At 35.3% G+C, this 26,184-nt stretch overlaps 1 protein-coding gene across 2 annotated transcripts in view; it reads left to right on the forward strand.

Moving 5' to 3' along the window:
- The window catches only part of LOC124356600 (protein bark beetle), a 131,666-nt gene that overhangs the window by 97,593 nt on the left and 7,889 nt on the right, over positions 1–26,184 (forward strand). The window contains exons 26-35 of one of the 2 annotated variants that reach the window (XM_046807698.1): positions 955–1,223; positions 2,268–2,418; positions 4,134–4,394; positions 6,398–6,655; positions 7,677–7,915; positions 8,926–9,137; positions 13,573–13,803; positions 16,473–16,597; positions 16,733–16,858; positions 17,713–17,727. In XM_046807698.1, coding sequence (XP_046663654.1) covers positions 955–1,223; positions 2,268–2,418; positions 4,134–4,394; positions 6,398–6,655; positions 7,677–7,915; positions 8,926–9,137; positions 13,573–13,803; positions 16,473–16,597; positions 16,733–16,858; positions 17,713–17,727 — 1,887 coding nt within the window. The remainder of the gene's footprint in view (positions 1–954; positions 1,224–2,267; positions 2,419–4,133; positions 4,395–6,397; positions 6,656–7,676; positions 7,916–8,925; positions 9,138–13,572; positions 13,804–16,472; positions 16,598–16,732; positions 16,859–17,712; positions 17,728–26,184) is intronic. The other variant, XM_046807699.1, reaches the window with a different exon arrangement.

Genomic DNA, 26,184 nt, shown 5'->3' on the forward strand with positions numbered 1-26,184 from the left:
AAATGCGATCTAGCAGAATAAATAAGAAACAGTTTCAAGTAGTTTTCGTCGTTCCCACTAGACCGCAGTTGTTCTTTTATTTATTTCTTTCAGACCCAATTAACGGTATTCAGGCCATATAATGGTATTCAATCAGTTGTTCCAAGTAATCAGCTGATTCTATTTCTGTTTGTGTAGTGAATACAGGTTGTAACCTCACTTTTACGTTACCGGTTGCCTTGATTGTAAACGTTTTGTTGTGTTTACCGTGAGTAAATAAATGTGGTTGTATGTGTAATTAATGATACGTAAAATGGTACGAGAAAGACTTACAGACGAATTTTTGGCTAAGATGCTCCCTTGAGACTTGCTCGACATTTTCCCGCCACTATCCCAGCTACATATCGAGGAGAGCATGCCATGTAGCAGACAAACCAGCTTCGGCGAGCAACTGTGGCACCGGGACATGATGTGCCAGGATTGCGCCATTCTGCTTTGTGTGACCAACTGTTTTCGCACCTTTTATATCATCAAAGATTTCCGAGGAGACTTGCTTATTGTTACTATCTTGTACCTAATCTGTACCTTAGTGTGTTTATTAGAAAATGCTGAATATTTTATTTTAGTCTCATATTATGTAGATATAATAAATTTTTTGCATATTTAGATTAATCTCTGTATAAATACAAAAAAAAAAACTTCAAAAACGTTTAATTGAGTGTTTTTCATAACACATCTACTGAAGTAAACTCAAATCACCTAAAAAAAAGCAAAATCTAAATTTAAAAAAAACTCACATTTTATAGGGCATTCTTACTGAGGAAAAGCCCACAAGTCAAAGGTTTAATAGAAGGTTCAAATGAATTTCAGCTCGAAGAAAGATTTAGCACTGTCTTCCCTTAAAGTAAATAATAGTTTCTTCTAGTTATTATACAATAGTAGTTCGTTTCATAAAATTCGGGATTATTGTTACAGCTCAGTGAGGTTGTGTACGATGCGCAACTGCTCAGACGATCCACAGTTCCTGGACAAGCAAGAGGGGTTCTTGGAGTACCTCAACTCCACGACACTCCAGTGGGTGCCTCTCTGTGACTCCCGGTTCTCGGAGCACAATGCGCGAGTGGTATGTCGCCAGATGGGAAGGGAGTCTCTCAACTCCTGGGTGTCCCACGGCCCGAGGGTGGAGTTCCACCCGAACTCCCTCACCAGGATATGGTCCTGGCCAGAGCCGGTTCAGTGCACAGGTGAGTTTTTAGAGTGTAAATGAGCTCAAATTTATCTGATGGAAAGCACATTGTAAGATAGGTTTTATAAAAGAGTAGGGATGTTCTTGTTTGGGAACATCCTTGTACCATGTAATGACAGTATCCTTTGCGTCTGCAACCGTAGTTTGTGCTGAGGTCATTCATATTTTTGAAGTTATTTCCAACAAGTCCTTATACAAAGGATTCATTTGACTAAATATTTCAGTCGTGATAAACTTGCTTATGATAGTGCCTCCAAAAAAGTTTTTGTGTGTCAAAAAAAGGCAATCAGGTTAATGGCAGATCTTTCTAATCAAGAGTCCTGCAGACAGTATTTTTGTAATTTTAAAATAATGACTCTTGCTTGTATTTATATATATCAGAATTTAGTGTTTGTTAGAGAAAATATCAACACCTTTATCTCTCATGAGTTAGTACATGATTACAACACTAGGTTTCGATATAATCTTGTAGTACCTCAAGTAAGACTAACTCAGACCTATAAAAGTTACAATTCCCAAAAAACTAGATTATTCAACAAACTACCATTAGCTATAAGAGAACTACCGATTAATAAGTTTAAACTAAGGATTTCAACTTGGCTTAAGACAAAAGCTTTTTACTCTGTTAACAAGTACATGATGTACAACATGTTTGATCTGTTACAAAATACATCTGGTTAATGTACAACTGTTATGTAAATACATAGAACTAAATTAGGCATATAAATTATTTTTTATATCAAATGATTTTTCATGGCGAAGCCTATTGTAACTGAAAATGTTATTTAATGGTCAATAAAGATCTTGAATCTGCTTGAAGTTAAAATCTACCTCTCTGATTTGCTGGAATGCTGGAACATTTCACTACAGCCTGATTGAGAGAGAAAAGCTAAATCTAGTGGAGATTTCACAGCTAACTCAAAGTTGAAGATGCACAATTTGTATTAGAGATTATTTTATATGCCTTGCAATAACTGGACTATGGAAAGTTAAAGACACAGTGTTATTCTCACGTGACATTCAGGACATGATCTGTTTGCAGGTGAAGAGGCCCGTCTAGAAGACTGTGAGATCCGACTGAACGGACAGTTGTACGGCAAACGACATCGGTGCTCATGGAACAGTCAGTTTGTGTTTGTGCGATGTGGCCAACGCAACCTGCCTGCGGACCAGGATTACTGGGGAGGCATCCGGTAAGAACGCAAGTGCCATAATATAACTTTTGGGATGAAAACACTAGATAAAAGTAAAAGATATTTGGTGTTAAAATGTTCTATTATTGCTCCAGAAATTAGTCTTCCAGATGTTTGAAAGATTTATTAGATCCAGGCACTAAAGACCTAGAGTCTTTAGTGTTTGAGATTGACGTAAATTTCTAATCTTAAGGTTGTCCAATGAAATAAGCAATGTTCAAGGCAAACCCCTATTTGCCTGACAAATTTTTAACATTTATAGTTTATATATTTAATTTTTATCTTATTTTTTTGCTATTGATGGTAGATTAAAGTTTATATGAATAGTCTTTTTTGTCATTTATAATTTTCTGGGCATGACAAAATGATCTTGAATCAACTAATTATTACAGATCACTTAGCAAAATTTAAATTATTCGTCACTGTACAAAGACAACTATTTAAATACTTAACATACTCACATCAATGAGAGTAGACTATTCCAATTGTACCAAACAAACAAAGGAAAAGAAACTATTAACAATTAAATGCATTTTTGGAATGCTAATGACAATATTGAGAGATACTTTCGTTCTACTTTGATCTTCTACGTTTGGCAAGTTTCTGATTCAGCGAGAAATTCAGAATTTCTCAGAAGTGGCAGCTTGCAGAACATACTGCAATGCAAAGCATTACTTTCAGATCTCTAGGTTTGCCAAGTCAATTGTTAAAATTTCTCTTGCAGTTAAAATTATATTTTCTTGTCTTGCTCTAGTTTCATACAACTAGTAAACCTGAATATTATTCACCAAGACCTGTGCTTTCTTTTGAAGCCACCTTTGGTACAATGCCAAATACAATGAAAATAAAGATAGGAAAATCAAACCTATATGATAAAAATACTGTAGAAATATTTTCACTGAATAATATTGAATGAAATATCTCTTTATTTTCAAGGCAAAGTTGGAACCACTTAATATCTATAAAACAACCTCAACACAGCAAAATAATCTTCATTTCTTTAAATTGCAACTTTTTATTTACAAACAAATCAATACCTATATTGATAGTTGTTATTTATACAAATGTTAAGATTAAAAATGAGATTATTTGAGACAAATAAAAGAACTGCAAATAATAATAACAATGTATTGGTTCTGGTAGTAACCCACAAGTATGAAACCAAAATCTACAAAACCATCACCCCTGCTAAGCCTCCAGCAAAAAGTATGGTATCTTGTTGTAGTTATAATTAATACACTTTGGTCAAGATATAATGAATGAAGAATACAATATGTTACATGTTTATAATACTGTTACTGATCGGGAAACAACAAATTGAAATCAAATTGGCCACAAAGTATATCCTAACAATCAATTCAAAAAATTACCGACATGGAATAAAAGCATTCTTTAAAACATAATACACTCTTAAACTAGGTTACTAAATACATAAACATAGTAAAACTGAAATATTGGTTTTAAAGTGTGGCATAAAACTCATTCTTGTAACAGAACTCCTCTATATACCATAAGCGGAGTACGTAGTTTAAATATCCACATAATCAATATTTAGCACTCTAAAGATTAAGAAAAATTGTTCTACAATGGTTTATTATTCAAGTTTACATTGTTTTGACAAATTTTTAGGTTAATTAAACTAAAGTCTAGCCTAAATTATTATGAGAAACAAAAAATGTTTCTGTGTCAACTCACCGTACGAATTTTGTCTGCAGGTTTGCCAATCAGGAGTTTGAGCAGAGTGTGTTCGAGGGTCGTGTCCATGACGTGGTGACACATGAAACGGTCCGGCCTACGGAGTCAGTGCTAGAGTTTACCAATGTGACCGGCGCAGGCTTGCTGCACTCCCAACGCAGTCCTGCCATACTTGCCGTCTACAAGTGTCCTGTAATCATCAATGTCAATGTGTCTCACTGCGCTTCCCACGGCATCTCCCTCATTTCACCGCAGTACACTGTTAGCCTGCTCTTCAACTGGTCAGTCTTACACACTCTATATGCTCTTGACAAAATTACAATTTGTTTTCATCATAAGTAAATTTTTCATTTAATTTTTAGTGTATTTGGAGTGATTGTGAAAATAAGAACTGAGTTTTCTCTCTGGTCACTATGAAATTATTTAGTTTTATCCTAGATGCACAAGGAGTTGCGATCACAACATATCGGAGCACTCCCAAAATGGTAGAGTCGGCACCGTTATTAAAGCATCAATTGGTATATTTAGCATAACACATTGAAGAAAGAATTGTTTTATACAATATATACAAGGTGTAAATTAAATCCTGATACACCTGGATAAATTCCAAACGGATTTGAGATATTGATGTAAAATTTTCCCCAAACTTATTAAAATACTTTTTTGGAGGATAAAAGATTCTCCCCCCCTTTTACAAAGGTAGATAGAAGGGGGTTTAAATTTTCAATTGCAATCTCTATCTTGTGCCTTCTCGTTTTAAAGGTCTATTCAATGGAAACACAATGTATCAATATATCAATCAGTTTAAAATTTATGCAGGCATATTAGGACTTAATTTACACCCTATATAAATATATAGAAGTTGTTTATTTTACCACATATAAAATTAAATTTAATCCTTTATAGACTAAAGAATCATCTGTCCCACCATTAGTTTTATCCTTTTGATCTGCCAGACTTGATAATTTTGTTAAAAAGGTCATGAGCAGAATCGGCGGACCTGTCTTGTTGTCTTTACTTGGCACCTCAATTTCGTACTAGATATCAGTATTAATACATTTAAAACAATACCTAATACTTTTTGTCCTACAGCCTGTGGTATACTGTCATATCCAAGAGTGGCCACTGAATTTACTTAAAATGTTGTAACCATTGTGGATGCTGTCACAAAATATTAACAAATGTTTTGGTTTCTAAAGGCAGGAAGACAAAAGAGTAACTGAAATGAACCACCTTTGCATTCACTGATTAGATGTTCTGGCATTCCTGTTTTTCCGGTTTGTCACTATTAGTAACATGTAAACTACATATTCATAATGGCTAAATATCAGTGATCTAATGTGCATTTTTTCATTTTGATTGTTACCAATCAATTTAAGTAAGTTATTTGTTCTTTCCTTAGATATATCCCCTCCTCAGTCTGCTGTTTATAGTAAAAGTATCTATCTATATCCAGCAGTCTGTTGTTTCTGGAAGATTAACTACCATCACTATGTAAAATGGGCAAAAGAAATAATTCAATTAATTTCAATTAAAAAAAACTCTTCATTCATCATGCATAGGTGTACATTTAATAGTGTCAGTGACAACTAACCCTAAATAGGTAAAACTAAAGCTGAAATATTTACAGAGTTATTAAAATTGATGTTGCCAATATTTTGCATGCGTAATTCATCAATGCCATATATTGTCAGGTTAATTAAAAAAATATTTTAATAATTGTGAAAATTTATGCTGAGATTCACAATTTTTAATATGATTGGGAATACATTTCAAAAATTCTAGACCATTATAATAAAAATTTTTCTTAAAAATTCTAGTCTGTGTTGAAAAAAATATTTTCTTTTGTGCCCTCTAGTCTTATAATTATGTGTTAAACATGTGCAGTTCATATCAGCCAGTAAATTATTTTTAACAAGTAAAATGGTATCATAGATATATTGCCCACAGACTGTACAAATTCTTAATTATTTAAAAATACTTTCTAGTAGAATAATGTGGCTTCAAGTTAAAAATACACCTAATTGCTTTTTTCTGATCTTTTAAAACCTGATCCAAGTTTCTTTTTTTAGTTGCTCCATAAACTGATATACCACATGCAATATGGTTGTGTATATGAGCGAAATAGATTTGTTTTAACACAGGAATACAACAGAGTTTTGACATTTTATGTAGTGCATATAACCCAGAGCTTATTTTTATTTTAAATGGAAACGCCGTGCCTGTCCCAACTTGATGAAATGTAGAGATGAAAAATGTTTAATAGTCATATGATTCCCTGCAGGGTGCAACACACACTGGGCGTAGGGGTAACGATCGCTTCGCTGACAGGGGAAGGTCGGGAGGGTGGAGAGAGCTCGTTCACGCCTGCCCGCCAACTGCCTCTGCCTGCTCACATTTTCGGACTCGTCGATGTGTGTGACCCTGCCAAAGAGATTGTGGTGCAAGAGCGAGTCGTGCTCTACTACAAGTACAACAACAAACCTGTCAGCTGTGTCAAAATCTTCTACAACGAGTTCCGTGTGAAACCATTTGGATTCAGGTGAGATACTATGGTGAAGTCCACAGTAACTTGTGACAGAAGACACAAATTTGAGTCTCGACAGAGTCTGGATCATTCTTTTTTAAAGCCAATGTTCAGGTAACTGGTGTAAGTTATTCTGCCATAATTTGAAATCATTAATTCCATTTTGTAGGTGCTCTCTTAAATACAATAGAAAAGATTTAAGAGTATGTTTTTTACTACTTTTTACACAAATCTATTATGGCTAAAACTCCACACATATATCTTTCCAATGGAATAGACTATCAAGTTCTCGTTCTTCTGGCACATTTTAAGACAAAAAATAAGGCTGAAAAAAACTTGTAACTTTGGAAAGTTAAAAGTCATATAAGAAATAAGGTGAACATTTACTATCATAGTTGCATATAAATAATATAATCACAAATATCTATGATCTTATATTTTTTTAATACTTGTGTAGAAAGATTTTTCCTAGTTTACTACTCAAAACCAGCACAATTTTACATCATCACACTAAAGGTACATGAGGTACATATGGTTACATGAGCTTTTGAAATCTTATTATAATATATATCTTAAATTATAATTTTCCCCCTTCAAGTTCTTAAGATAAATCAATTTTGTCTAGAAACTTGTTTATGTCATTGTTTTTCATGAACTAAACATAATTGGTTTGATTCAATTCGTATATCTGTTGCTAAAATCAAATTTATAAATCTTTCACCCCCATAAAGAACGTTTCTATTAAAAAAAGAGTTATAGATAATAACAAAATTCTTTATGAAGTGTCTCTCTTGTACCAATGTTTATCAGTTTTTATTTTTTGTAACTTTTTACTTTACAATCTGCCTGAAGAAGATAGCCTCGCTGTCAAAAGTCCTCACAAAATAACAAATATTGGTTCTAGTAATTTCAGTTAGTGATTGAATTAAGAATAGTCAATACGAGCTCCATCTTCAACAATATCAAGTAACTTTAATTTAAATTTGTATCTATTTGTACCATTGAAAAGTGACTGAGTGTAATGGATGTTAAATAGGCTACTCCAGCTGAACTTGCTGAACTCGACCGACAGCATCTCCGTGTACGACGGAGACATCTACAACAAGGCTAGGCTACGGCTAGTAGCTGAAATCACTGCAGATTCTCCGCTGGAGAAGAGGTTTGTGACCACACGAGGACCCAGCCTCAGTATCCGGGTGGTGGCTAGTGGTGCCAGTGAGAGCTATGGCTTCATCGCAGAGATTGTCACAACTCCAATCTCCGCTATTGGCTTCAGTGAGTAGCCTACATCTTTACTAGATTATCGTTGCTGAAATTAATATTAAATATATATTCTTCCATAATTCAGGCAGTAGTACTTTAATTCATTGAATGTGTATCTACAACCAAGTTCCAACTACAGTGATTGTTTAGATTGTTGTTGTGTTATTTTTATAAATCCTTGTTATATGTTAAGCTTTTGATAGTTACTGTATTAACATGAACTATTTCTTAATATTGTATAAAATAAACATTATAAGAAGACATACTCCTATATATACTGTAGTAATAATTGTACATTTTTATTATATCCACTGCAACAATGAGTACAACATTGATTCTCATTGATACTGATTATTAACACGTTCACGTTCATGACGATGGCTTAGTTCCAGACTTTTTATTTTTCGTCAAATTTTTCAATAATATTAGCAAAAAACCTTAAATCTTTTAAATGTAAATCGTCTAATTGTAATGAGAAATGTATGTAGGCTTCACAATTTTGCACATAGAAATTATTTCAATATGCCATTTTTAATTTTTTACATGTACCACAAGTGGTACCTAAAAAATTAATTTATCTTAAAATTTAAGCAATTTTGAATACTTAAAAGATACTGTACTATATATATTTTACCATATCGTACAACACTCCAAGTGCGGAAAAATTTAAATACAGTCCTGGTATCATTCTATAGCAAATAATTCATTATTTAAACAAAGACCTTAACTGTTGTATTTTTATGATCAAGTAGGCAGCAACAGAATATCAATACACGTATATATATATATATATTAATGAGCTGTAATCTGACGTAATTATACTAACGGAAAGTTTAGAAATTTAACTAAAACAAATAAAAAACACACTTCACCGAACTAATCTAACATGCAGTGATGCATTATATTTCAATTTTCAATCACTTTATTATGCTGTAGTCTTCTAAATGTCCTTTCTATTTAACATCATTATGTAGCATTCTTGAAAGAAGAGAAATGTTAACGTCATCACGGTGATGTTACAGACAGAGACGTTCAGCATAACATCTCCTACTCTGCCCTGTCACACAACTGGCAAGGGGCGCTTCACTATGTCAGTGCTGGGGAGGTAAATCCTCGTGTTACCCTGGAGTGGAACCAAATCACGAACAACTGCGCCAAACTCTACGGCAACTTTACCACCTGCCTCGGTGCAGTCACCATGGATCTCCAGAACACGCAGAATCTTCACTTCCGTGTAAGTGATGGAGATTTTCAAACATCTATATTGAAGAATTTGAATAAAAAGTCCTTGCTTCAACTAAAGTTCTAAGTGAGGGTTTGATGGAGATATGTGAATGGCACTTGAATCGCCTTCCCTCATAGACAGAATGAATGTTTTACTCATATGAATATGATTCTTCTCTTGATTGATTCTCTTGATCCCACTTTTATGTAAGTGTCAAAGAAAATTCCAGATAGATTCAGCGACGTAACTAGGTTATTCAGCACCCGGGGCAAACACCTATTTTGGCGCCCCTCCCCCCCACCAATTGAACTGAAAACTAATTCCTTATAACTCCTCTTAAAAAGTGTGGTGTGTCCAATCGGTACCGGGTTACGCTACATTAATACTATCTTGAATCTTGATCTTAAAATACTCAACCTCAAGTTCAAAGTATATAGGCCTAAATATATTTGGTAAATAATAGAATACGTATTTTCAAAAACAAATAGTTTATTTCAAAACAACACCATTTATACTAAAACACTCTTATGATAGTAAATTATGTAAAATATTGATTTAAACATTTTAATTGTTCTTAGAAATTTTAACTTTTCGGGCTTTTCTTGCAGCAAATGTACTGACAATCTCACTGAAGCTATAGTTTTGAGGTACCTGGTGCTCAATGGAAATAATCCCTAGGTTTGTCAGCCTCTGTTGCCCTGTCAAATTCCGTAAATAATTTTTTATTATTTTAAGTTTACTAAAACTTCTTTCATTCGAAGCCACTGAAACCGGAATTGTCAAGAAGATCCGTAAGGCAGTCATTATGTTTGGATATACATCCTCCATTTTGTTCACACACAAAAATTTCAGAAGATCAATCGAATTGGCTGTTTGGATATTTGGTACTAAATCCAAACCATGGTATTTGAAACTTTCCACTTCAGTTGCCCCCCCAATTCGTCTTTGTCCAAGTCTTCTTTATATTTGGAGGCTAATTCAATTGCTTTTAGCCTTTAGGTCATCCCCACTCATTGTTCAAAAGCTGCTCCGTTGAGAAAACCAAACAAATGATTATGTTTTGAATAGAGTTGAATCTTTCTCTGAGTTCACAAAGAATGCGATCGACGATTTCTAATAGCTGCTGTTGAAATTTCTTCTCTTCTGAGAATTCAGGTGCTTCATCTTCGGCATTCTCATCAAACATGCGCTTTTTTCTTCTCTTTCGAACTACTTTGAAATGAGGATCAAGGCCAAGATTTGTTGCCATTTCTTTGGCTTCTTTCATTGCAGCGTTTGAATAGTTTGCCCCTTTCCGAGTCTATTTCAGAGATCAATCGACTGATGTGTTTGGCCGATCTATGTATGGTGATATTCTCCACTTGTAGGAGCTTGTTCACAATGTCAATGCGGGTCAATTGCTTGTACCAAAAACAGGAGAGAACTATAAACTCAAACTGCTTGACATTTTTCAAAAGATTAGCTGCTTCAGTTTTTGTTTCATCTGAGGTAGTTAGGCTGGTTCTGAGGTCATTTAAAGCATTTATAATTTTACCTAGATGCTTGTATATAACTTGTACAGCTCCTCTTAGTCGACCATCTGGTGTTACTTTGTAGTTTTAGAGATAGAGGGACATGTTTTAATAAAACCTCCCATCTATTGGTCGAGGAAGCAAAAAAATTGTACAAGCAGTTAAGAGTTCCAAAGTATGACTGTACCTCCCCTGACATACTAGCAGCATTTGCACCTACTAAATTTAAGGAATGAGCCGCGCAAGGCACAAAATAAGCCAGGTTGTTTTCGGCAAGAATCCTAGATTGGACGCCTTTGTATTTGCCAGCCATATTCGAACCATTGTCATAGCACTGGCCCCGGCAGTTCTTCAAATCTAAGCCATCTTTTTTGATTTTCTCTGAAATTTCTTGCGAAAGACCCAATCCAGTTTTTTCACCAACTTTTACAAAATCAATAAAACTCTCCACTACCTCCGAGACCCTGTTCGGTGATTTTCACATAACGAAGGACTTGAGACATTTGCTCCAAATGACTTACGTCGGAGTACAGTCAAACATAATTGAAAAAGTATTTTGAAGCCTTGATGTCACAAAATATGTTTTCTCTGACTTTTCCTGCAATAATGTCTAAAAATTCATTCTGGATGAGCGGCGGAAAAGTAATACTGACTTGGCCTTTTTTATTGGCGAAGAATGTGCTCTTTCAGAGGTGCATGGTAATGAGATAACTAGTTCAATAGTGTGTTCAAAAACCTACCGCATCTAGGGTCACTGAAATCAGGTTTTCATTGGAGCCTCGTAATGGGCTGCCATCTTTTGCTAGGTGTAAGATTACATCAATGATAGCATACAAAACACCCTTCCAGTGTGCCTCTTCAAGTGCAATCATGTCTTGTAGTTCTTTGTCAATGCCAGAACGTTTACTTAAACTAGATTCTAAATTTTTCCAAGCACAAAAGCACTGTTTGTGATTTAAGGAGTTCTCATGCTCAGGATATCCGTTCACTCATTTCTTCCACTGAGTGAACCCTTCATCTTTGGCTAAAGCAGAAATCTTATGTGGATGTTGATGTTCAGTGTGCGAAAAAAAGTTTGCATGGGATACAATACAAGGAATTGTTTGATTTGCTATAGACTAGCCATGTTCGATGTACTTTAAGCCATTAGGACATAATTTTTGTAAAACCACTCTTTAGTCAACTGTCTCCCATCTCTTAAAGTATTGTTAAGATCAGGTTCTATTTTCCCTTCATTCAATAATCTCGATACGAGAAAAACATCTGTCTGCATCCGAAATGGTATTAGGCCACTTCCCCGGATCTTTTAGATCAATAGATTTAGTAGACTCACCATGGGTTGGATCAGTTGTCAAACTCGTAGACGTACCATTATTATACTTTTGCTCGGTTGAAACATCTCGATCTCTTCACCCTCGACGTCATCCTGGGTGACCGTTGGTACAACTGGAAGTTCTTCCAGCTGAAAGATTTTCCGTACCAAGATTAGCATTAGTTGAAAACACGTCTTGGACTGCATCAGCTGATGACCCTCCATCTTCAAAAGTCGTACTTGTACTACAGCTGATTTCATCTGAAAAAATAAAAAATTCGAGTTACCTTCATTCGATAAAATAAATATTATTGGTATATTTGTCAAATTTGTGGTAGAACTTAGCTGTTTAATTGTGCCGTATTTATCTAAAAGCATAGTTTAACGCTAAATTAAACAATACTGCCGACAAAGCATCTCCTACTATACTATTTTTTTTAAATAAATTATGACGTTCTTAGTTCTTGGTTAAAGCGAAATGTCGTCGTCATGTGTGACGATGACTAGATTTGCTGCTTGTTAGCGTTTCTAAGAAATAGCTTAGAGAAGAAGAAAGCTTAAACCCTGTGTTCAATTATATATTTTTTAAACACAGATTCATATCAATAGTACGCTGCTAACAGTTACAGAAAAGTTAATTATGATATATTTTTAAGGTTTCAATAAGTTAATCATTAATCTGTATTAGTTAATAAATACAAAGTAACAAAGTACTGTATATCTATCTTACCTACCTTTACTGTTTGTTTCATTTAGCCATGATGATAGAAGAGACGAGGGATTGATGTGCTTCTTTTTTTCTCTCTTTAGCTCTTTTGCGATTTTCCGCACCAGACAGTTTTTTCGACATGACTAATATTCACAAACACGAAAATAATATTGCTAGTAACACTCAAAGAAACAGCTCCGCAACCACTTTACGTGAAACCGAACCACTGATGATGTATATAATGAAGTAGAAGTATGAACTATTGTCAACAATAGATAGTGCACAACTGCACAACATACGCCAGTTAGTCTGTTAGTCAAGGTCAGGCCAGCGAGCATCGATGTGTTGTGTTTGTGGCAATGTGGCATGTGTGGTGCGGTGAGAGGGATGGGGGAGCTGCGGGTGGGAGCCGGGAGGGGAAGGAAGTGTCTGACGCCGCGCCGTCCTAGTGAGTCATTCCACAAGATAACACAGTGTGCCCATACTCGTTCTGTACAAGTTCATGCAGACCGTAAACATGATTCGTAAATAGTCAGATAGCATTCATCATTTTCACTTTGCATTTCTTAGACTTAAATCAAATAAAAATAATAAATATAATGATTTTCTTTTGCAACACACCTCGCATTAAAAAAATATTTTCAACAAATTTTTTTTATTAGAAAAATCTGTGGCCGTGTTGGCGCCCCCCCAACAACTTGCGCCCGGGGCACATGCCCCGCGTGCCCCCCCCTAGTTACGTCGCTGGATAGATTTCAATTGTAGTAAGTACCAATACATGACTTTCAAAAAAATTGTTCATATCTTCTTGTATGATAACTCTCTGAGAATAAAACCACCTCCAGATATATATGTTAATTTTATATATGTGGGTATATAATAATATATCTTATTGATTTGTATGATTGCCAGAACAATCTGGTACGGGCCAATCAGGGTGGATTGTGGGTGAGGGCAGACTCCAGGGGTTCTGCCACCTCACTCAAGGGATGGATACACCACAACCTGTTCACGGAGAATGACAACGGTCCGGCGCTCAGTGTCGAGGGCAGGCAGTCCAGTCCGTACCAGGAGGTTACAGTGTACCGCAACTACTGGGCTAGGAACCGGGGCTTCATCCACAACGTCATCCGCCTTAACCAGGTTTGTCTCATTCATGATGGATCGTTGGTGAATGATTTCTACCTCCATGGCCAAGAACGTAGCCAGGAAAAACTTTTAGGGGGGTCCAGGCAACTGATATTTTCCCATAGTGGACAGAGAGTAAGGCCCCATTTTGTTCCTTAAAAAGTTCTTGATCCGTTTCTTTGCTGAGAACGATCTTTCAGCAGTACATGTGACTAATACTGAATTATTTAAATAATAATAATCGTTTACTAAAATAGTAATTGAAGAAATTGAAAATTTGGGGGTCTGGACCCCTTGCTGGCTACGTTCTTGTCCATGGCATTAGTTGCTTCCCTCGTAATTGACTACAAATTCGTTTTATGTTTAGTTCTGGGCAATCAAAAGCATCAAATAATAATAATGATAGCTTTACTGCATGGTCAATGTACAATATTTTATGGTATGCGTCAAATCAAATCACATTAAAAATATAAGAAAATAAATAAAATTAACAAATAAGTACCATTCAAAGTATAAAAATAGTATTGTATTATACTTCTAATTTTAACCAAAGATTGTTTGCATGGTAAAAAGCTAAAGTCCTAAACATAATGGTACCCTCAACCCAACAGAATTGATTAATCCTCATGATCTGCAAACTCACCGACAGAGTAGTAGGCTCCTTGCATCAGTAGGCGTCTTATCTTCCTCTTAAACAGTGGTTTCCTATTTTCAACATGCAAGTCTAACAGCAGGTTAATTAACAGAAACCCTCATTATGGTATCTTTATTAATGTAGCTGCCATTAAATGTGATTTAGTTCTTCAAACTATAAAGGGGTTTAGTTCCAAAGTAGTATTTTTTAATTTGGGCGGCAAGTAAAAACGGCAAATTAAAACAAAATTACATTTATAAATGTTTAATATTGCATATTACTATTGTAAAAGTGATTGATTAGTAGTATTAGGTACAACTCCAAGCTCAATTTTTTGGAGTACATAATTTAACAATTCAAAATAATTAAATGTAATAATAGTTAAAAAAACAAATGTATTACAAATCTAGTAACATAAATACTTTTTGATCTCGTAAATTGTGATTTATGGTATTACATGTCATTTATTTGTTCATATATTCAAACATTAGAATTAGCAGGAAAATAGTAGAAAAACTGTGGTATAGTAAAAGTGACATTAAATGGATCACAGAATTAAAAGAAGATATGAGAGAGTTACAAATTACAGTAGAGGATTTAAAACACAAGACAAACACATTGAAGATATTGAATGACAAATACTCTACACTACAGCTGAAAAGAAACAAACAACGAATAGGAAGAGTGGTTCCGGAGGAGGAAAGGAAATTACGCTCGGAAAGGATGAAGAAATATTGGGTGGATAAAAGAAGAAAGACTAGAAAATATAAAGTGACTAAAGTGGTCCAATGTAGGCCATAAAAATTATAAATAAATAAATAAATATTCAAACATTACACAGTCCATATAGAAAGTACAGAAATTATAAGAGACTAATCAATAACTTAAGATCTAGACTATAAGGTAAACTAAAATAAAGTTTTGCATCACTTCATTTCATAAAATAATTCACCACTATAATGTAAAAAAATTAGTTAAATTGTAAACTTAATTGTTAGAAACATAAATGATACAGTAATCAATTTGTTAATTCTGGGATGGAGTAAAATGGGTGGTCTAGCAACCAGTCTTTCAGTTTACATTTGTTTGTCTTTAATATTTAGATTTTAGCAGGTGGGTTGTTACACATTTTAGGACCCACATATCATAGAGAATTTTCAAAAGGTATTAATTGTGAGTCAAATGTTTTATTGTGTGTTTGCGTCTTGTTTCGTATTTATAAGACACCTGTCCACCCATAAATATTCTAAAGAGTTGTTAAATGGTAAAAAACTCGGTGAATGAAGAAACTAAACAGTGTTAATATATTGTAATCTATACAGTAGGGTTTACATGAGGTTCTTCTTGAATTGTTTGCTAATACTGCCTTCTTTGTTTGAATACTATGAACTGACTGTCTCCCTACACTCTGATCATATTTAGTAAAGCTGAGTGAATACACTGCTGCCCAATACACAGCAGAATGAAACCAATGAGTCTGATGATTACTATTGTATAACAGGAATTCTAAATTATAAAATCTATTATTTTTCCAGATTGAATGATCTCTTTTGATTGTCATGAATATCAATTAATAATGACCATATTTTGAAATTATAATAACACAAAATGTATATAATGTTGAAAAATGGATATAATGTTATGAGATATTGGTGCCATAAAAGTAAGCCAGGATTTATATTTTATTAAGTAAGACACAAAATGTCACTGATAAACAAACATCCGTTCCATACTCTGTAGTCTGTGCGGACAATAAAAAGCTAAATTTAAATTTCCCTGAACTGATCCGTGTTACCCGGAAATTCGACCCTAAATGGTCCGACAAAGAGGTATTTCAATTAGGAACCTACGAACATTTTTTACTGTTTTTAAATTTTTTTTTACACAGAAATTCCACTGCCCAATACTTTTACGTCTCTCGTGGCACTAACATTTATCATTATTTCATTGCTGCTGTGTAATTTTTCCAGTTCTTCCATCATGTTTCCTTCAAACGTTCCGGAGAATAGTTATCAATATTATATTTTGTTTTCAACAACTTTTTGTCCAGGTGGTGTCCAACTTCACGTTCAACTACCTCCACAACAACCTCGGCAGCCACATACTGGAAGTCTCTGGGTTTGAGAGAGTTCGTCTGCCGTTCTACCAAACTACATCACACAATGGCTTCTACTGGTAGGTGTCAGTTTAACGTGTTTCCAGTACTATATAACAAGTTCTTAGAGCTCTTGTTTTGTGTACATACAAAAGAAATGAAATTTCTCGAGGTGTTTCAGGATATTTACTAATAGGATCAATGTAAATGTCCAGGAACTTTGCAGTAGAGAGAGACTCGAAAGGAACTGTCATAGCTGGGACTGCAGGTCAACAGTATGTCGACAACATTTTCTTCAATCCTGACAATGATTATGAGATAATCACTGTCAATAGATCATTGTAAGTTATTACATCATTATCAATTGATTTCTCTCATATTACACTTCTATGCTAGTTACTATCGACTACTATATTTATTATTACATCTTAATTTTGATTTTCTGCCTAATTTTTTTATGATATTCCATCTAAAGGTATTAAATATTCAGTTTTTAAATTTCAGAATCTATACTTTTTTACTGTTCAAATGTTTAATATATTTTACAAACACACACAATAACAAATAACGCAAAAAGTAATTTGGTTTTGTTATGGAATGTCTACTGTACAATTTTTGTTTTTTTATGTTATATTTGTCTTGCACAGTGTTTAATAATGATACTTGTATAACATTGTTAATACACCTCTTATTTTAATTAAAAACAATGAAAATTAATGGTTGCTCTCCCGGACAGTCTTAGAGACGGCTTGATTTACTTCAGACACCATCAAATGTAAACAAGCAGTAAAAATAAAACAGTTAGACACATATTTCTGATTTGGTTTATAGCTAAAATCCATTTTTTGTAAAAATTTGTAAATTATTGATAGCCTAGTTTACAAAGATTATAATATTATTTATGTCTAGATTGTTGTGACTATAAAAAATCTGTAAAAATTATTGACACAGGTATTAAAATTGTGAAAAGTTAAGTTACTGTTCGTATTTTATAATCGTGATCAGGTAAACAAAAGTCATTTATCAAATTATTAATTATAGTATGATATTGAAATCGTGTAATATGAATGTAGTTAAATGGGTGAATAAATATTTAAAAACTGATTTCCTAGTTAAAGTCGATCATGTAGATTTCACTGGAATTATATTATGCGCTGAGACACTGACCATGTGTTCTGTTGTATGACCGGTGCAGAGCTGGGATCAGAAGGTAAGCGAGATCAAGTTGGACTGTCACTGTCTCGCTTGGTGCGCAGTTTGTCACTGAGCTTTTGTCGTATTGTCCGAGCTGTGCTTGCAGCATTGTCACCTGTGATGAGTTTCAATGTATCTTTCTCTGAGCGTATGCTGAATTCAGATGGCTTTATCTACTGATTTGTTTACAGTTGCTTGTGACCCTGTCTTACCACTGTAAATAGGAATGTAATGCACAAATTATCTCTGTTTGTTAAGTCAGTCTGAAATTTTGGGCTTTAGGATTGTCTGGGGCCTGGGCAGGGGGGACAGTTGCCGGGGGTGTTTCCGATGGTATGGCGTCTTAACGTTGCCCTCACTACTTATTTATCACACCCTTATATTTGTCTTTCAACACCAAAATCTTTTTCCTACTCTAAAACATAATTACAATACCCGAAACAGATCTGAGCTCAGTATAGAAAAATTTGGATTATGTTTGTTTAAACAGTCACTATATTTCTTTGGTCCAAAAATATTTAACTCTGTGCCCAAAGACATTAAGAAATCTCTGAGTATTAAAATTTTCAAGACGCATTTGAGGCGTCATCTGATCGCAGAGACTTACTACAGTCTTGACGAGGCTGCCCCCATCATTGTATGAAATATCTGAAAGATTCATCTGGTTTAGACTAGAAATTTATAATAATTACTTGGTGCAGTTTTTTCAGTTGCATTGTGATGTGCAAACTAAACTGTATTGTTATAATTGTGCCAATAAATGATTTGATTTGATTTGAGGTTAGGATGGTCATGAGATTTGACCTATTTTAATCAAGTGACACTCCCAACCACAGTGTCAGATAGAAAACTACCTGTATTAGTGGTGGATTTGAGAGTATTGGTAAATATTTTTGTGCTCAACTGTATTATTTGTGTCTTTGACAAGTGATTACAGTCCATATCCCATCCACGTTGTGGACTTCCTCTTAACTTTCCTGCTCCAAGGAAAACGTTAGTACAAAAATGTCAAAATATGTCACTGCATTTCATTTTAATTATAATTATCAGTGACTCATTTAGGTGAGTGTTGCCATTGTGATGTGGTAAATGAAATAGCTAAAAATATAGAATGTGAGAAAAATGTAATTTGTTGAAGTCCTTGAATGTTTGATAACTAGATTGTATGTGAGACACAACTGCTTGTCAATTTCAAATAGTTGCATCCTCTTCATGAATGAATTTTTATTTATGATACTATGAATAAACATATTTTAGTAATAATTTCTTGCCTTGTAACATTTCACAATGTGTATAAACAGCTTTCCACTGATAATATTCTTAACAGTTAAATTATTGTTATTATTGTATTTCTCAGATAAAGCTATTACTAAGCAATTAATATTCAAACTTTTACATGAAATTAAAATTATTTGTATAATAAAGCACTATAGAAATTGCAAATTTACTGAAGTTTAAATAAACAAACAAAACGTCTTACTCAATTTTAATGTTTCAATGTCAAAATAGAATTGATTTCAAACTTCAAAAATAAAATTGATAAAAACTGTATTTATAAAAAACTTTCTTTTTTCTCTGAACTTTCAAATAATTTAATAATGATCAATTTAAAATACTATTCGTCTCAATAACTGAAACTAAAATTCAAACATTTGTTCTATTCTAATGCACAAATAAAATGTAAGTGATATATCTTTCTCAACAAAATTAAAGTATTCAAACAGAAATGTACAAATACTTATGTAAATAAAATCTCAAATCAATTATTTATTATCATTTTGTAACATATTTTGCCAATCAATTTAGACAGATAAAAACAATTATCCTGTTTTTGCTCTCTATGACGTGTTCAACCAGCATCTGAGGCTGCTATTAATTAACTTTAAGGACGAAAAGTCTAAAAGTCTATTGTACATTTCATTTGGGAGGAAAGTAAAGAAATTATAAATAAAGTAAATAATTCTACTGGATTGAAGTCTTGAAATCTATTAATAAAAATTTTAAATACTTTCAATCTCAAATCTCTTCTGTCATATAGCAAATGTCATCAAAATTACGTAGAATCAGTTGAAACTTAAATAGAAGTAAGTAACAATAAATAATTGCATGTGATGCGTTAGATGTATTTTACTCACAAGATACATAATCACAACAAATTTGCAACAGAACCTATTTGCATGTCTAGCCAGCCAAATTTCATTGCTCTGACTATCCTCACATTCATACAACCAATTCTGCAGAATGTTCTGTGCAGCTGGCATCAAATGCTCTAGAGAACAGACATTGTGGTTTAGACAAACGCAAGCATACAGAGCTCCGGCATCTGATTCCTTCAATTTAGCCAGATTTCAGACACTGTAGGGTAGACAAACATGAGCATACAGAGCTCCGGCATCTGATTCCTTCAATTTAGCCAGATTTCAGACACTGTGGTGTAGACAAACATAAGCATACAGAGCTCCGGCATCTGATTCCTTCAATTTAGCCAGTTTTCAGACACTGTGGTGTAGACAATCATAAGCATACAGAGCTCCGGCATCTGATTCCTTCAATTTAGCCAGATTTCAGACACTAGTGTAGACAAACATAAGCATACAGAGCTCCGGCATCTGATTCCTTCAATTTAGCCAGATTTCACACACTGTGGTTTAGACAAACACAAGTATACAGAGCTCCTGCGTCTGATTCCTTCAACTCAGCCAGATTTCACACACTGTGGTTTAGACAAAATCAAGTACACAGAGCTCCTGCGTCTGATTCCTTCAATTCAGCCAGATTTCACACACTGTGGTTTAGACAAAAACAAGCATACAGAGCTTCCGGCATCTGATTCCTTCAATTTAGCCAGATTTCACACACTGTGGTTTAGACAAACACAAGTATACAGAGCTCCTGCGTCTGATTCCTTCAATTCAGCCAGATTTCACACACTGTGGTTTAGACAAAATCAAGTACACAGAGCTCCTGCGTCTGATTCCTTCAATTCAAGCCAGATTTCACACACTGTGGTTTAGACAAAAACAAGTATGCAGAGCTTCTGCGTCTGATTCCTTCAAATTCAGCCAGATTTCACACACTGTGGTTTAGACAAACACAAGTATACAGAGCTCCTGCGTCTGATTCCTTCAACTCAGCCAGATTTCACACACTGTGGTTTAGACAAAAACAAGTATACAGAGCTCCTGCGTCTGATTCCTTCAATTCAGCCAGATTTCACACACTGTGGTTTAGACAAACACAAGTAATACAGAGCTCCTGCGTCTGATTCCTTCAATTCAGCCAGATTTTCACACACTGTGGTTTAGACAAAAACAAGTATACAGAGCTCCTGCGTCTGATTCCTTCAATTCAGCCAGATTTCACACACTGTGGTTTAGACAAAAACAAGTATACAGAGCTCCTGCGTCTGATTCCTTCAACTCAGCCAGATTTCAACACACTGTGGTTTAGACAAACACAAGTATACAGAGCTCCTGGGTCTGATTCCTTCAACTCAGCCAGATTTTCACACACTGTGGTTTAGACAAAAACAAGTATAACAGAGCTCCTGCGTCTGATTCCTTCAATTTCAGCCAGATTTCACACACTGTGGTTTAGACAAAAACAGGTATACAGAGCTCCTGCGTCTGATTCCTTCAAATTCAGCCAGATTTCACACACTGTGGTTTAGACAAAAACAAGTATACAGAGCTCCTGCGTCTGATTCCTTCAATTCAGCCAGATTTCACACACTGTGGTTTAGACAAACACAAGTATACAGAGCTCCTGCGTCTGATTCCTTCAATTCAGCCAGATTTCACACACTGTGGTTTAGACAAACACAAGTATAAAGAGCTCCTGCGTCTGATTCCTTAATTCAGCCAGATTTCACACACTGTAGTTTAGACAAAAACGAGTATGCAGAGCTCCTGCGTCTGATATCCTTCAATTCAGCCAGATTTCACACACTGTGGTTTAGACAAAAACAAGTATACAGAGCTCCTGCGTCTGATTCCTTTAACTCAGCCAGATTTCACACACTGTGGTTTAGACAAAAACAAGTATACAGAGCTCCTGCGTCTGATTCCTTTCAATTCAGCCAGATTTCACACACTGTGGGTTTAGACAAACACAAGTATGCAGAGCTCCTGCGTCTGATTCCTTCAATTCAGCCAGATTTCACACACTGTGGTTTAGACAAAAACAAGTATGCAGAGCTCCTGCGTCTGATTCCTTCAATTCAGCCAGATTTCACACACTGTGGTTTAGACAAAAACAAGTATGCAGAGCTCCTGCGTCTGATTCCTTCAACTCAGCCAGATTTCACACACTGTGGTTTAGACAAACACAAGTATACTACAGAGCTCCTGCGTCTGATTCCTTCAATTCAGCCAGATTTCACACACTGTGGTTTAGACAAAAAACAAGTATGCAGAGCTCCTGCGTCTGATTCCTTCAATTCAGCCAGATTTCACACACTGTGGTTTAGACAAAAACAAGTATACAGAGCTCCTGCGTCTGATTCCTTCAACTCAGCCAGATTTCACACACTGTGGTTTAGACAAAAACAAGTATACAGAGCTCCTGCGTCTGATTCCTTCAATTCAGCCAGATTTCACACACTGTGGTTTAGACAAAAACAAGTATACAGAGCTCCTGCGTCTGATTCCTTCAATTCAGCCAGATTTCACACACTGTGGTTTAGACAAACACAAGTATACAGAGCTCCTGCGTCTGATTCCTTCAATTCAGCCAGATTTCACACACTGTGGTTTAGACAAAAAACAAGTATACAGAGCTCCTGCGTCTGATTCCTTCAATTCAGCCAGATTTCACACACTGTGGTTTAGACAAAAACAAGTATACAGAGCCCCTGCATCTGATTCCTTCAATTCAGCCAGATTTCACACACTGTAGTGTAGACAAACATAAGCATACAGAGCTCCGGCATCTGATTCCTTCAATTTAGCCAGATTTCACACACTGTGGTTTAGACAAAAAACAAGTATACAGAGCTCCTGCATCTGATTCCTTCAATTCAGCCAGATTTCACACACTGTAGTGTAGACAAACATAAGCATACAGAGCTCCGGCAATCTGATTCCTTCAATTTAGCCAGATTTCACACACTGTGGTTTAGACAAAAACAAGTATACAGAGCTCCTGCGTCTGATTCCTTCAACTCAGCCAGATTTCACACACTGTGGTTTAGAAAAAAACAAGTATACAGAGCTCCTGCGTCTGATTCCTTCAACTCAGCCAGATTTCACACACTGTGGTTTAGACAAACACAAGTATACAGAGCTCCTGCGTCTGATTCCTTCAACTCAGCCAGATTTCACACACTGTGGTTTAGACAAAAACAAGTATACAGAGCTCCTGCGTCTGATTCCTTTCAATTCAGCCAGATTTCACACACTGTGGTTTAGACAAAAAACAGGTATACAGAGCTCCTGCGTCTGATTCCTTCAATTCAGCCAGATTTCACACACTGTGGTTTAGACAAAAACAAGTATACAGAGCTCCTGCGTCTGATTCCTTCAATTCAGCCAGATTTCACACACTGTGGTTTAGACAAACACAAGTATACAGAGCTCCTGCGTCTGATTCCTTCAATTCAGCCAGATTTCACACACTGTGGTTTAGACAAACACAAGTATAAAGAGCTCCTGCGTCTGATTCCCTTAATTCAGCCAGATTTCACACACTGTGGTTTAGACAAAAACGAGTATGCAGAGCTCCTGCGTCTGATTCCTTCAATTCAGCCAGATTTCACACACTGTGGTTTAGACAAAAACAAGTATACAGAGCTCCTGCGTCTGATTCCTTTAACTCAGCCAGATTTCACACACTGTGGTTTAGACAAAAAAACAAGTATACAGAGCTCCTGCGTCTGATTCCTTCAATTCAGCCAGATTTCACACACTGTGGTTTAGACAAAAACAAGTATGCAGAGCTCCTGCGTCTGATTCCTTCAATTCAGCCAGATTTCACACACTGTGGTTTAGACAAACACAAGTATGCAGAGCTCCGCATCTGATTCCTTCAATTCAGCCAGATTTCACACACTGTGGTTTAGACAAAAACAAGTATACAGAGCTCCTGCTCCTGCGTCTGATTCCTTCAACTCAGCCAGATTTCACACACTTGTTGGTTTAGACAAACACAAGTAAACAGAGCTCCTGCGTCTGATTCCTTCAATTCAGCCAGATTTCACACATTGTGGTTTAGACAAAAACAAGTATGCAGAGCTCCTGCGTCTGATTCCTTCAATTCAGCCAGATTTCACACACTGTGGTTTAGACAAAAACAAGTATACAGAGCTCCTGCGTCTGATTCCTTCAACTCAGCCAGATTTCACACACTGTGGTTTAGACAAAAACAAGTATACAGAGCTCCTGCGTCTGATTCCTTCAATTCAGCCAGATTTTCACACACTGTGGTTTAGACAAAAACAAGTATACAGAGCTCCTGCGTCTGATTCCTTCAATTCAGCCAGATTTCACACACTGTGGTTTAGACAAAACACAAGTATACAGAGCTCCTGCGTCTGATTCCTTCAATTCAGCCAGATTTCACACACTGTGGTTTAGACAAAAACAAGTATACAGAGCTCCTGCGTCTGATTCCTTCAATTCAGCCAGATTTCACACACTGTGGTTTAGACAAAAAACAAGTATACAGAGCCCCTGCGTCTGATTCCTTCAATTCAGCCAGATTTCACACACTGTAGTGTAGACAAACATAAGCATACAGAGCTCCGGCATCTGATTCCTTCAATTTAGCCAGATTTCACACACTGTGGTTTAGACAAAAACAAGTATACAGAGCTCCTGCATCTGATTCCTTCAATTCAGCCAGATTTCACACACTGTAGTGTAGACCAACATAAGCATACAGAGCTCCGGCATCTGATTCCTTCAATTTAGCCAGATTTCACACACTGTGGTTTAGACAAAAACAAGTATACAGAGCTCCTGCGTCTGATTCCTTCAACTCAGCCAGATTTCACACACTGTGGTTTTAGACAAAAACAAGTATACAGAGCTTCCTGCGTCTGATTCCTTCATTCAGCCAGATTTCACACACTGTGGTTTAGACAAACACAAGTATACAGAGCTCCTGCGTCTGATGATTCCTTCAATTCAGCCAGATTTCACACACTGTAGTGTAGACAAACATAAGCATACAGAGCTCCGGCATCTGATTCCTTCAATTTAGCACAGATTTCACACACTGTGGTTTTAGACAAAAACAAGTATACAGAGCTCCTGCGTCTGATTCCTTCAACTCAGCCAGATTTCACACACTGTGGTTTAGACAAAAACAAGTATACAGAGCTCCTGCGTCTGATTCCTTCAATTCAGCCAGATTTCACACACTGTGGTTTAGACAAAAACAAGTATACAGAGCTCCTGCTTCTGATTCCTGTAGTTAAGCCACTGCACCAAATTATCAAATAATAAATATTGATTCTGGTGTTTTCATTGATTACAAATGCGTAGTCCCTTTGTTAATCAAGTAAATTTCCTGGTTTCTATTAACATTACAATAATTTCTGGATAGCTAACTGGGTGCAGTAAAGACAATCCATTTCTATCCATCCATTTCCAGTATACACAATACACATGGCTAAATGAGTAGCTGTGCTTTAGCATTTTCTGTAGTGAGTATACATGGGTGAAGATTTTTCAACGGTGTCCTGGAAAACTTGTATTATATCTGTATAATAATGGAATAAGTCTTTATTACTTTTGTTAACCCCTTGAGGCCGGTTTGTCCAAAAGTATTTCCGCTGAACACTCGCACATAGATCAACCAGATATTGTTGCTGACTATTTTTTACTTTTTTGTAACTAAAAGTAGGCCTAGACCTGGACCCAGGCCAAATAAATCTAATTACTATGTAGCTTGGATCCACATGTGAGGAAAATGATCACACCCAAAAAACTTCAAACAACCTGTAAAATGATTTAAAGCATAACCTTAGTAGTATTCTAGTGTTTTTTGTGCTTCATCCATGCAATTTTGGTCTTTTGTTTATCTGTAGCAAATAAAGGTGATGTTTTTACTTTTTATTAATTTGATATTTTGTTTTTAAATTTAAAAAAATTATTACCTATAAAAATTTTTAAAGAATGTATGGGCTCTTTTGGTATTTTTAACTTTCTTTTGTAAAAAACAACAAATAAAAATATTACAGAAAAAAGTATTTAAAATATTTGGTTTGTATAATGTAGAAAAGATGTAATATAGCAGAAAATAAATACGGCCTGGGGACAGTTGGTGCGATTTTTAATGAGACCTCAAAGACTTAAAAACTTTAAAATTCAGTTCCTTATACCAGTGATGAGATATTAAAAAGATATATATATTATATATATTTTGAATAGACTTTTGGTATTTTTAACTTTTCTTTGTAAAAACAACAATAAAAATATTTAACAAATAAGTATTGAAAATATTTTGTTTGTTTAATGTAAAAAAGATGTAA

This window comes from Homalodisca vitripennis, chromosome 3 (assembly GCF_021130785.1).
Source record: "Homalodisca vitripennis isolate AUS2020 chromosome 3, UT_GWSS_2.1, whole genome shotgun sequence".
Taxonomy (NCBI): Eukaryota; Metazoa; Arthropoda; class Insecta; order Hemiptera; family Cicadellidae; genus Homalodisca; species Homalodisca vitripennis.